Below are 13,283 nucleotides of genomic sequence, written 5' to 3'. Positions count from 1 at the left end.
TTATTACTTGAGATAATATTTCTTGTATTTTATTGGATGTAGTAAAAAAAATGAGGAGATCTAATTTTCATGAAAAAAACATTTTCCTTTCTATTTTTTGTTTTTTGTTTTTTGTTGGATGTAGACAAAGAAAATTGGTTTTATTATATTTGTTAGATCATCTAATTACATATCTATGAAATAAAATTACCTCAAAATATTTTATCCTATTATGTTTTGCTTTAATAGTATCTAATAAATATATATTCAATATTTATTTGTTTCTGACAAGTCATAAATAAATTGGAATAGTTTTTAAAAATATATTCTTTAGGATCTTCTCTAGTTTTTAGTAATCCAATTACAAAAAAATAAAATAAAAAATAAAATACTATGTATAGCTATTTATGTATCCAATCTAGTTAAGATTGCACACATCATTTATAATATAAGTTGATTAATATGTGTTATTTGAAAAATTAAAGTGCAGAAATATAACATGAAAATTCATAGTTGAATTTGAATAACAAACAAACATATCCAAATGATACCTTTGTGTACAATATTTTTTCATAATTTTCACTGATTTCAAATTGCATGGGTATATGTAGTTACGGAAGTTATGGCTTCTGCGGCAATGTCAACGCTTTCCAAAGAAAAGAAAAAAATTGATGCAATGATAATCAATGTCATTTCACCGGATTCACATTGCTTTGAGCTCCTGGCACAAGCTGTAGCCTTGAACATCATCGTAGTCAGTAAGTATTTATTATTCTATCTTCCACTTATTATTATAGACGGTAAAGTAAGTTATTTTAATTAACTATTGCATAATGTATATAATATTATTCAATTTTAATTGTTATCTTCTTAATATAATTATGCAGTTGTCTATGATGAACTCAATGAATTCTTAGTGAAGAAAGCTTTGGACAATGAAACTTACATTTGCTCGAAGAAGCCTCTTGTCGAGCAAACTGTGACATTCTTGTGGCAATTTGTATGGAGGGAGAAAACACAAAGAGAGAAATCAATAAAAAGAGTAGAAACAAAGGGAGATCATATCAATGTTGGAGATGAAGAACGAGATCCAGAGAAGAATATGCTTATTAATACCGAGGAACAAAGCAATAATAACAATGTTGTATCAAATGGAAAACATAAGTTGAGGAGGAAGAGAGGCCGAAAAAGCACAAAAGAGATTAATGAAGGAAATAAGACTATTATGCGTAAGGACTGCTTAAAATGGACTGATGATCTTCATGTCAAATTCACAGAAGTTGTGGAGCAACTTGGTGACGGAAGTAAGTTGACTCACTAGTATATATATATATATATATAAAGTAAGAATTTACACTTATAGCTAACGTCAATCTGTTTGGAATTAAGGAGTAGTAATTATTGTATTTAGGGAAAAGGGTCAAAAATGCCCTTAAACTATGTGAAAGGAACAAAAATGCCCTCCGTTTATAGTTTGGCTCAAAAATGCCCTTACCATTAATACTTTGGTTAAAAAATGCCCTTAAACTATGTGAAAGGAACAAAAATGCCCTCCCTTTATAGTTTGGCTCAAAAATGCCCTTACTGTCAATACTTTGGTCCAGAAATGCCCCTATAGTTACAAAATGGGTCAAAAATGCCCTTTTCCGAATAAATATATATTTTTTCTTTTTAAACACATCTTCTTCCTAATTAAAATATTATTAAAGAACACTATTCTTGTTTTCTTTCTTCTAAAATCACTTTAACAAATAAAAAGGTAGGAAATATTTTTTTTCTTCTTAATCTCATTTTATCAATTAAAATAGAATAACGTCATGTACCCTTTGGACATATAATATATGTCATATATAAGATAATAGTATATCCATCATTAATTTATATTTATATAACGATAAAAAATAAGAAATGTTTTCATTTTTATTTTTTTCTAAATTGAAGTAGGATAAACATTTGCTAATTTTTTTAAAAAAACATTATTAGAAAAGAATGTGTTAAAAAAAAAATATTTATTTGAAAAATGAGCATTTTTTACCCATTAAATAACAATAAGGGCATTTTTGGACCAAAATATTAACGACAAGGGCATTTTTGGACCAAACTACAAACGGATGGCATTTTTGTTCCTTTCATATAGTTTAAGGGCATTTTTGAACCAAAGTATTAACGGTAAGGGCATTTTTGAGCCAAACTATAAACGGAGGGCATTTTTGACCCTTTTCCCTTGTATTTATATATATCTCAGCTTGATAAAGGAATACTGAAATATTGATTAAATTAATTTTACATTCTAATAAAACATGTAGGATATTTTCCGTCAGCCATCCGTGAAGTGATGAATATGCCAGGTCTTACCATTAAGCAAATTTCAAGTCGTCTTCAGGTACATTATCCTTACAAAAATTTAAGTTGTAAATTATATATGATTTTAATTTTAATTTTTATCAAAATCATTTATCAGATAAAATAATGATTTGACATCACTTCCACCAATAAATGTTTGGAAATTATTCTCGTCTTTATTCTAATTTTTTGGGAAAATGCATAAGTACCCCCCAGCCTATACCTGAAATCCCAGAGACACACCTAACCTTTACTAAGGTCCTATTACCCCCCCCCCCGAACTTAATTTATCTATAATATTCTACCCCTTTTCGGCCTACGTGGCACTATCCTTGAAAAATTTGTCAACATGCGTTGGGCCCACAAGATAGTGCCACGTAGGCCAAAAAGGGGTAGAATATTACATATAAAATAAGTTCGGGGGGGGGGGGGGGTAATAGGACCTTAGTAAAGGTTAGGTGTGTCTCTGGGATTTCGGGCATAGGCTGGGGGGGTACTTATGCATTTTCCCTAATTTTTTTAATCAAAACTTCTATTGCATGCTTAGATATAGAAGTTATTTCTTGCTAATTTTTATTTTATTGTAATAACTATTCAATGAAATAATATTATTGTCAATCTTTAATTCAAAAGTTTTTAATCTTTCATCCATTACCAACAAAAAAGTTTGTTTATTAGAAATGACTTTGTGTCATGCATTTCATGTCACACCTTAAAAATGATGAGTTGAGATGATAATTATATATATCCATGGTCCAACTCTCCTTTGATTTTTTTTCTTCTTTCAAAAATGTCGTAGCAAAGATGAGAAACTTCAAGAAGAGAGAGAATATATTTGTCACAAATCCTCAAGTGGTTCTCAACAAAGAAGTAGCTATGACACATCATTAGAAAGAACAAAAAGAAGGAACTGTGAAAAATCTAGAAAAATGCCTCGACTTCAAACAAATGTTCCAAATCAAACCAAAAGAGTCCCAGAGTTTGTTATACCCTATTTTAACTCGAGGTCAAAACGTGTACAACATATTGGTGATTTCCAAATTAATTAACTTAAGAAGTCGCCACCTAATTATTTTTAAGGTAAATTAGGATACCTAAATTATTAACTAAGTAATACTAAAATGACTTCAATTAAAAGGTCTACTAACTTAAGATTCTGGGTAAGGGTTCTAATTATCCTAAAGAGAAGGGGTAAGGCATCCTTTAAGATCCGTTAAAGACGGTTACCGGCAAAACTTAGGTTAATTAGAGAGAAAATAAAATAACCATTAAAAGCTAAGAAAAAAACTAGTATTAATTAAATCATGGAAAAGTAACCTAAAAAAAGTTAAAGTATAAAAACCTTAAAATATACTAACTTCATATAGAAAGATCTAAAAATGAAATGAAACAACCATTAGTTTAAACTTAATTTTTTTGCGAGAAAAAAGGAGTTTGAATGAAATATGCATAATTTGTTTTCTTCAAAATAGCTAACCAAGTCAAATGCTTTTTGTTTTAAAAGAAAATCTTTTTATGAAATTGAATTAACAAGGAAATCTTAAAGCTAAAGATAATGAAAATATATTTTGTCTTGATAAAATAAAATAAAAGAGTTTTTATTCAATTGAAAGCCTTTTTATCTTCAAATTCGCCTACTCAAAATTCAAAAAAAGAGTTGTGTTTTAAGCTTTAGACATATCGACATTTTATAAAGTTTACATTTTTTAAATATAAACAAAGACATACAAATCGGCCCTTTTTAAATTCTCAAAATAAATCACTTTAGAGTTCAAATACTTACACTTTTGTTCTTAATTTTAACAAAGGTTTGTGGAAAGTGTTAGAAAAGTTGTATTTAAAACCTTAGTTTATCAAAAAGTATAGCTTAAAAGTTGATACATATTCATTATAAAAAAGGGTCTAACTTCTTTGCAAAACAAAGATTTCTCAAACTAACAAACGAATTAAACAACAAAAGAACCTAAATTAAAGGTCAATGTTCTAAGCCAAATTAATATATTAAACCCAATATCTAGAGGAGGGGAAGGTGAGCTATTAGGTTTGCTTAAGTTCTTATTTGATTAGTTTGCATAAGTTCAAATATAAATTGAAACAAAACATAAATATAGGTACCAAAAGAAAGTATAAAATGTTAGTCAAAGATAACAACATATATGTATGCATAAAAAATATAAAGCTTTGAGATAAGGAGGAAGTGCGGGATTTTCTTTTGGAATGAGTGAATCATTCTAGACACGAGCTAAATGCAAGGTAGGTTGCTTCTCTAATTTGGATAGAGGTGGAGTCATATTGCAACTCCATACGCACCCCCCGAATGTACATGTAAATAAAAAGAAAGTAAAGAAGAGATTAGTGAGACGATTCAACTTTAAATAATAGTGAAAATCAAATATAGAGCTAAGCAAAATTATACAATGTATATATTATTACAAACACAAGATATGCAAGCATCAAATAAAATACTCATTTATTGAATAACGACCTTTAAACCGACTAACAATGACAAAATCAAAACAAATGTATTCTTTCGAGTATAAGCTAAATTTAAACACATCAGATTTGAGCTATAAGAGAAGTGTCATTTCTATGAATTATTATGAACAACGAAATATAATGTACGAGTCTTGACAATATATACTATATGATGTTATTTAAAATGATAACTTATACACCTACTTAAGATAACTAAATGTATATATTGGGAACGTGAAAGAGAGATACAAATGGTTTAAATAGTTATTCTACACAATACTACCTAACTAAGAAAAATTAAAATTGGTTCTCACATGCTTCTGTTAAACCAAAAAAAAAAAGTATAAGTTGCAAATTAAAGAGAATCAAACGAACATCACTATACAATATGGATATGACAGAATACCAAAGGAATCTGAAATTTTATAGTTTTTAGGTGTGGGATATATGGCCGAGCTACTTACTCGCATTTTGTTAAGAAAATACATGATTAACAGCTCACTCAAACAAGACAAAATTATATCGCTTTCTTCCTAATAATACATGGGCAGAAACTTCTTATCAAATGCAAGACAACTTGGAGCAAAAACGGATTCATGCGGCTATCTAGTCTAGTCGTAAAACAAGATAATTCTTTAAGTTCGACGTTCGAAACTTCAAGGCAATACAAACTCAGCTCTGTACAGATCTCAAACAGGACACAGACTCATTTTTTACACTTCATTACAGCTAACAAATCACTCTCGATGTATCAGTTTATTAAAGCACACACAACATTTTATTACAGAGACAAAAATAGAGGAAAAGAAAAGGGCGAGTATTACCTGTTATCGGGCAGTGAACGGAGATGCTTTGGTCTAAGGCCTACCTTCGAACAACGACCAGCTCGAAACTAGAGTTCTCAATCGAGAAAAATAGAACCAAAATGATATTTTGGAGCAAAATACACAGTGGTTAAGGGGGCTATCGTGCGATGGAAAAACTTCTTAAAAATGAATGCCAAGGCTTCTATGGAGGCTGAAAATCTCTCCCCCTGGCTAAAGATGTGAGGATGTATTTATAGGTAAAGACTAGGTTTTCTGGCTTAGCGTTTTGGCGGGATTCAAAAGAGTGAAGGAGCCGTTTGAATTCAAACTCAAATCCCTGAGCTTACTCCATCAGAAATCGCAGAAGTTTTTGGCATTTTCCTTTGACCAAATTAAAGAAGAGAGATGAGAATAAGAGAGAGAGCAAGTGGAGTTGTCTAGGCTTGCATAGAATTGGAGTGGATGGTATCTGCCATTTTGAAGATCACTGGAGTTTAACTAAAAGAGGAAACTATCGATAGAAGACAAAGGAACAGCTCCTGCTAGTTAAAAAGGTATGGCTTAGGGCTTGAATTAGTTTTGGGCCGAAAATTGGGACGAGTTTGGGCTAAGATGTATTTAATTTTGTGGGCAGACCAGTTTGGTCTGATATTGTTGGGTCTATGGGCTGAATTTAAAGGCCTTTTTCTTTTAAATTATTTTGGGCTTCTAACTTAATATCTAATATAATATATATTATGATATGATAACAACTAAAAATTTACATAATAAAAATATCACTAATATAAAATATATTTATAAAATATTGACTTATAATTAATTAAATAAATAGGAAACTAGAAATAAGATGACGACAAATTGATTATTTAAGAAAAAGGTGTAAAAGTAATTAATTTTGATAATAAAACTAATAATTTTAGACGATATATAGTCGTAGTAGTAAAAATAGTTGTGAAAAAGGATTATTTTATACTTATTAAATTAGAAGCTTGAAAACAATAAATTAGAAGAATGGAGGGTCAAAATTGGGTGTCAACAGCTTGTCCCTCTTTGACCAGAGACTATGTAAGAGTTTTTGGGCAAAGAAGTTGACGTAAAAGCCAATTTTGTCCCGACCAACAAATACGACCTTGGAAGAATATGAGACAATATGGGCATTGAATAACTTATGAGGTAGAGGATTTTGGGAACAGGGTGGCCGCAAGCTTACAAAAGTTGCTCCAGTATTGAATCATGATGTTATTGGTATTGTGATCTAGGAGAGTATTTAAGATTGGAATCGAGTAGAGTTCGAGGTAGACCTTTGACCTTTGTTGGAAAGCTAAACTTTCTCAACAAATTGCCCCAGTTCACTGCTTAGATAAAGTTCCACGTTGTGCTAAAACTCCTGCAGAATTCAAACTTGACAAAACAGTTAATAATATTAAACATGAAGCATGGTGCGATAAACATATGGAAATAACACCTCCTGGGTGTGAATTTATGAAAATGCGGCATTGCAAGCCGAAATGACTTAATGAGATAAAATCTTGCAAAATTTATGAAAAAGGGGTTTAAGGCCGATGATTCATGAGAAATGATGCTTTTCAGCGATGATTAATGAAAATGAGGCCTTAACCAAATAAATTATGGATATGAGGCTTTTAGCCAAATGATATAAAAATGAGACCTTTTAAGCCAGGTGATTTATGAAAAGGAGGTCTCTGAAAGCAAATCAGACTGGTAAAGCATTTGTGCAGTATATTTGAAAGCGTCTGTGCAATCAACTGAAAGCATTTGTGCAATGCATTAGAAAGCGATAAAGCCATGTAGAATTCCTTTTTAAATAATTGAAAATATTTGTGCATTTGAAGATATTCATTTGTGCGAAATATAAAGCATTTGAAGATATTTAGAAGCATTTATGCAGTGCGTTTGAAAAATAATTGAAGGCATTTGTGCAGTGTATTTGAAAATATGCATTTGTGCGAGGCATTTGTGCGGTGTATTTGAAAATATATAAAAGCATTTGTGCAGTGCGTTTAAAGTATTTGAAAGCATGTATGCGAAAAATCTGAAAGCATTTGTGCGGTGCGTTTGAAAAATATCTCGAAGCAAATGTGCAGTGTGCTTGGAAATATCTGAAAGCATTTGTGCAGTGCATTTAAAGGCATTTATGCAGAGCAAAAATCATGTGCATTGTTTTATTAAATAATATTTGTTATCAACACATTTGAAAACTTATAAAGCTTTACTTATAAGTTTTCGAATTATAAATTTATAAGTAACTCAAACCACTCGACATATAGTCCTTTCGATGCTATGAATGTTATTGACTTCTCAGCTTTTGGTAATTCTGATAAACCTGCACTCAAAGAAAAATTATAAGTTTTGGGGGAGGTTGATTCGCATTGACTTTGAAGGTCTGGCTCTTCATACTTCTTTCTTCCAGCTTTGGTTGGACTCATAACCTCCGTCAATTCTAAATCTTGGTTAAATGGATAACAAGAAAATAAATAAAACGAAAACATTTGATTGAAAATCATATTTGAAAATAAGATAAAATTATATATGTATATATATCAATAAAGAATTTTGTCGAACTTCAAATTGTGACATATCATGAAACAAAGCGAACGTCCTTTATCTGAAGTCTTTCTTCTGTTGGATGATTCGATTGACCATATACTCTTCAAATATCTTGATATCTTTTTGCAACAATACCCTTAAAAATTGTCCTAGTTTTTGCGAAAGAGATGCATTGTCCTTTGGTCACGATGATTCCAAACCTTCTATAGGCTGCACACTATTCTATTATGGCACCAAGCCAAACATAACCTAAGGACACAATCAAAATTGAAATAAAGGGCCGAACCCTTCTCGGGTTGCCTACGTATCCGAACGGAATCAGGCCATACGTAGTTCGCTACATACAAATAAAAAAAATCTAATAAAGTGACCGAAGCCGATATAGGCCGCCTACGTATCCCACCAAGGGTATCAGGCCAAGCGTAGTTCATATTACATAGAAAGGAAATTTGCAAAACCTACTAAAGGACCAAATCCGATGTGGATTTCCTACGTATCCCGCCATGGGAATCAGGTCAAGACGTAGTTTCCAATACATGACAAAAAGATTACAAGAAAATGAAATAGAAACCTCTAGATGTAGTATCTCTTAACCGCATCTGCATTGATAGCTTTTGGCCATATCTTGCCATCAATTTCTGCTAGAATCAAAGCTCCTCCAGTCAGTACTCGGTGAACCATGTAAGGTCCTTGCCAATTAGGTGCAAACTTTCCCTTAGCTTCATCTTGGTGTGGAAATATTCGCTTCAACACCAATTGTCCCGGTTCAAACTGTCTCAATCTTACTTTCTTGTTGAAAGCTTTGGCCATCCTGTGTTGATAAAGTTGCCCGTGACAAACCGCATTCATTCTTTTTTCATCAATGAGCATCAATTGTTCATACCGATTTTGCGTCCACTCGGCATCACTTAACTCAGCTTCTTGGATGATCCTCAGAGATGGTATCTCGACTTCCATTGTAACACTGCTTCTGTTCCATAAACCAAAAGACAAGGTGTTGCCCCAGTCGAAGTCCTGATTGTGGTGCGGTAGCCAAGAAGGGCAAAGGACAAACTCTCATGCCAATGCTTGTAGTTATCAATCATTTTCCGCAATATCCTCTTAATATTTTTGTTGGCGGCCTCAACTGATCCATTCATCTGAGGTCGATAAGGAGTGGAATTGCGGTGAATAATTTTGAACTTCTCGCATATCTCATGCATCAAGCCACTATTGAGATTAGCTCCATTATCTGTAATAATTGACTCGGGGATCCCAAATCTACAAATGATGTTATTGCGAACAAAATCTGTCACCACCTTCTTTGTCACAGACTTGTATGAAGATGCTTCTACCCACTTTGTGAAGTAATCAATAGCTACCAGAATGAACCTGTGTCCATTTGAGGCGGCTGGCTCAATAGGGCCAATGACATCCATGCCCCAAGCTGCAAATGGCCAAGGAGAACTCGTCACATTTAGCTCATTCGGTGGAACCCGAATCAAATCACCATGAATCTGACATTGATGACACTTTCTCACAAAACGGATGCAATCTGTTTCCATGGTCATCCAAAAATATCCAGCTCGTAGAATCTTCTTTGCCAAAGTGAAACCATTCATGTGTGGCCCACATGTACCCCCATGTATTTCTTCAATCAACTTGCTTGCCTCGTGAGAGTTAACACATCTTAACAATCCCAAATCTGGAGTCCTCCTATAAAGGATTTCCCCACTTAGGAAAAAGTGATTTGCGAGTCTCCGAAGTGTTTTCTTTTGAACATTGTTTACTCCTTCTGGATAGTCTCCTTTTCTAAGATACCTCTTAATGTCATAATACCAAGGTTCTCCATCCGGTTCTTCATCTACATGGAAACAATAGGCTGGCTGATCTTGCACATTGACCTTGATTGGATCTATGTAGTTCTTGTCTGGATGTTGAATCATAGAAGCCAGGGTTGCCAACGCATCTGCAAACTCGTTCTGAGCTCGTGGAATATGCTTGAATTCTACCTTGATGAATTTCTTGCACAATTCTTTCACACACAACAAATATGGGAGTATCTTCACATTCTTGGTGCTCCATCCCCCTTGAACCTGATGAATCAATAAGTCAGAATCACCTATAACCAACAATTCTTGTATATTCATGTCAACAACCATTCTAAGCCCAAGAATACAAGCCTCGTACTCCGCCATATTATTTGTGCATAGGAATCTGAACTTTGTTGAGATAGGATAATGTTGACCTGATTCTGAAATCAACACTGCTCCAGCACCGACTCCTTTGGAATTCGCAGCACCATCAAAAAACATTCTCCAACCGGGATATTCTTCGGAAATATCCTCTCCAATAAATAAAACCTCTTCATCAGGGAAATAAGTTTAAGAGGCATGTACTCTTCATCAGGGAAATAAGTTTTAAGAGGCATGTACTCTTCATCCACGGGATTTTCAGCGAGATGATCAGCTAGCGCTTGTCCCTTGATGGCCTTTTGAGTGACATAAACAATGTCGAATTCACATAGCAAAATTTGCCACTTCGCCAACCTTCCAGTGGGCATAGGCTTCTGAAATATATACTTGAGTGGATCCATCCTTGAGATGAGAAAAGTGGTATATGCACATAAATAATGTCTCAGCTTTTGTGCAACCCAAGTCAAAGCACAACAAGTGCGCTCCAATAAAGTATACTGAGCTTCATAAGGAGTGAACTTTTTGCTCAAGTAATATATAGCTTGCTCCTTCTTTCCAGTTTCGTCATGTTGTCCCAGCACACATCCGAATGCATTGTCAGACACTGACAAATACAACAACAACGGTCTTCCAGATTCTGGGGGCACCAAGACTGGTGGACTAGATAAATACTCTTTGATTCTGTCAAAAGCTTTCTGACAATCTTCCGTCCATTTTGTTGCAGCATCTTTCCTCAGCAACTTGAAGATTGGCTCGCAAATTACAGTAGATTGTGCAATGAATCGACTAATGTAATTGAGGCGGCCAAGAAAACTCATTACATCCTTTCGACTCTTTGGAGGAGGCAAGTCTTGAATAGCCTTTATCTTTGAAGGATCCAACTCTATCCCTTTCCTACTCACGATGAAACCCAACAGCTTCCCGGCAGGGACACCAAATGCACATTTTGCAGGATTTAACTTCAGATTGTACCGCCTTAATCTGTCAAAGAACTTCTTCAAATCTCTTATATGATCTGAGCTCTTCCGTGACTTGATGATGACATCATCCACATAAACTTCAATCTCCTTATGGATCATATCATGAAATATGGTAGTCATAGCTCTCATATATGTTGCCCCTGCATTCTTGAGTCCAAAAGGCATTACCCGATAACAATACACTCCCCAAGGCGTGATGAATGCACTTTTCTCCGCATCTTCTTCATCCATTAGAATCTGATGATATCCTGCAAAGCAATCAACAAATGACTGCAACTCATGCTTTGCACAATTATCAATAAGTATATGAATGTTTGGGAGAGGAAAATCATCCTTCGGGCTAGCCTTGTTGAGATCTCGATAATCTACGCATACTCTGATTTTTCCATCTTTCTTTGGCACTGGTACTATGTTGGCCAACCACGTGGGATACTTGGTGACCCGAATGACATTGGCATCAAATTGCTTGGAGACTTCTTCCTTAACCTTTAAACTCAAATCAGGCTTGATCTTTCTCGGCTTTTGCTTTACTGGGGGGCAAGAGGGATCAATTGGCAATCTGTGTGAAACAATATCCGTGCTTAGACCTGGCATATCATCGTAAGACCATGCGAACACGTCCATGTATTGTCTCAAAAGATCAATAAGTTCTTTTCTTTGGGACGAAGTCAAATGGACACTAATTCTTGTATCTCTCACCAACTCTGCTGAATCTCCCAAATTTATCGTCTCTGTTTCATCCAAGTTTGGCTTTTCTTTATTCTCAAAATGTTCAAACTCCTTGGTCAACTCTCCAGACTGCACATCTTCTTCATATTCTGCAAAAGTTTGTTCACTGTTCGGGGTTTGTTCGCTCGTTTCATTACATGTCACATTCTCGGCATTGACAGATTTATTAGTTTGCTTGCTGAAAGAGAGAAAAAAGATAAAAATAAAATAAATAATCAAGGACAAATTTTAAAATTTAAAGCATAAAAAGGTAACATAGATTTGGCATTTAAGCTTTCAAAAGACGGAGGCAAAACACATCAAATTCAAAAACACGATTCAGGCCTCAATTTGAATCATGTTGTTTTGTTAATTCTAATACAATCATCTACCAAGATTCCCGGAGGAACGGGGACGGGTTACAAGTCCAATTGTTCAAAGCATCTCCAGGCATGGCATCCCATATGGTCGGGGCCTCAGTGCAGTCCTCCAAAATCATATTGCATTCCGTTTCTTCAATGAACAAGTTTTTGAGTCCTTCTGTGAGGTTATCTTCAACAGCTTCTTCTAATCCTTCTGCAGCAAACGCCTTGGAAAATGACTGATTCAAGGGCGGGATAGGTTGTGGTAAGGGATTGTCACTTTTCCTTTTGAGATTGGCCGACGAGATTTCTTCAGGAGTAGGCTCGTATCCAAGACCAAAGGTGTATTTCTGACCAGGCAATTGAATTGGTTCCACTATTCCATCCAATTTCGCTCCAAGACCTTGACCCGGGATAAAACCATTCTTCAACATTTCCCAAGGCCACCATCATAAGCACACGTGGCAAATTTGCCTTTCCAACTTGAGTAGCACACACAATTTCCTTAATATGGAATACAGACCCATCCAACTCTTCCATACTTTCAATAACAGGGACTGAATTTTCAGGATATATTGAGTTGTTACCTTCTCCCATGAACAACAATTTCCTGATGGTTCCACACAAATTTCAAAGTCTGGTGCAAAGTGGAAGGGACCGCACCAGCCATATGAATCCCATGGCCTTCCAAGTAACAAATTATAACTAGCAGATATATCCAACACTTGGAATTCTACAATGAACTCCACAGGTCCAATTTGCAATGGCAGATCAATTTCCCCAATGACTCCCCTTTGTGTCCCATCCAAATCCTCTAACCCTTACATGACTTTCACGAATCTTTCCAATGTCAATTCCCAAAGCTCGAAGAGTAGTGAAAGGGCATAT

At 34.5% G+C, this 13,283-nt stretch overlaps 1 protein-coding gene across 1 annotated transcript; it reads right to left on the bottom strand.

Moving 5' to 3' along the window:
* Positions 1 to 8,744: 8,744 nt before the first annotated feature.
* On the bottom strand, positions 8,745 to 12,829 carry LOC125809891 (uncharacterized). The gene is given in 4 exon segments (XM_049489442.1): positions 8,745 to 9,130; positions 9,133 to 10,524; positions 10,527 to 12,232; positions 12,426 to 12,829. Coding segments are annotated over 4 exon segments (3,888 nt in total).
* Between the last annotated feature and the right edge of the window lie 454 nt (positions 12,830 to 13,283).

Source organism: Solanum verrucosum, unplaced genomic scaffold (genome assembly GCF_900185275.1).
Source record: "Solanum verrucosum unplaced genomic scaffold, falcon-dt-bn FXZP01000488.1, whole genome shotgun sequence".
Taxonomy (NCBI): domain Eukaryota; kingdom Viridiplantae; phylum Streptophyta; class Magnoliopsida; order Solanales; family Solanaceae; genus Solanum; species Solanum verrucosum.
Note: the sequence above shows the minus strand (reverse complement) of the source record. Positions and strands in the feature narration are given on the sequence as shown.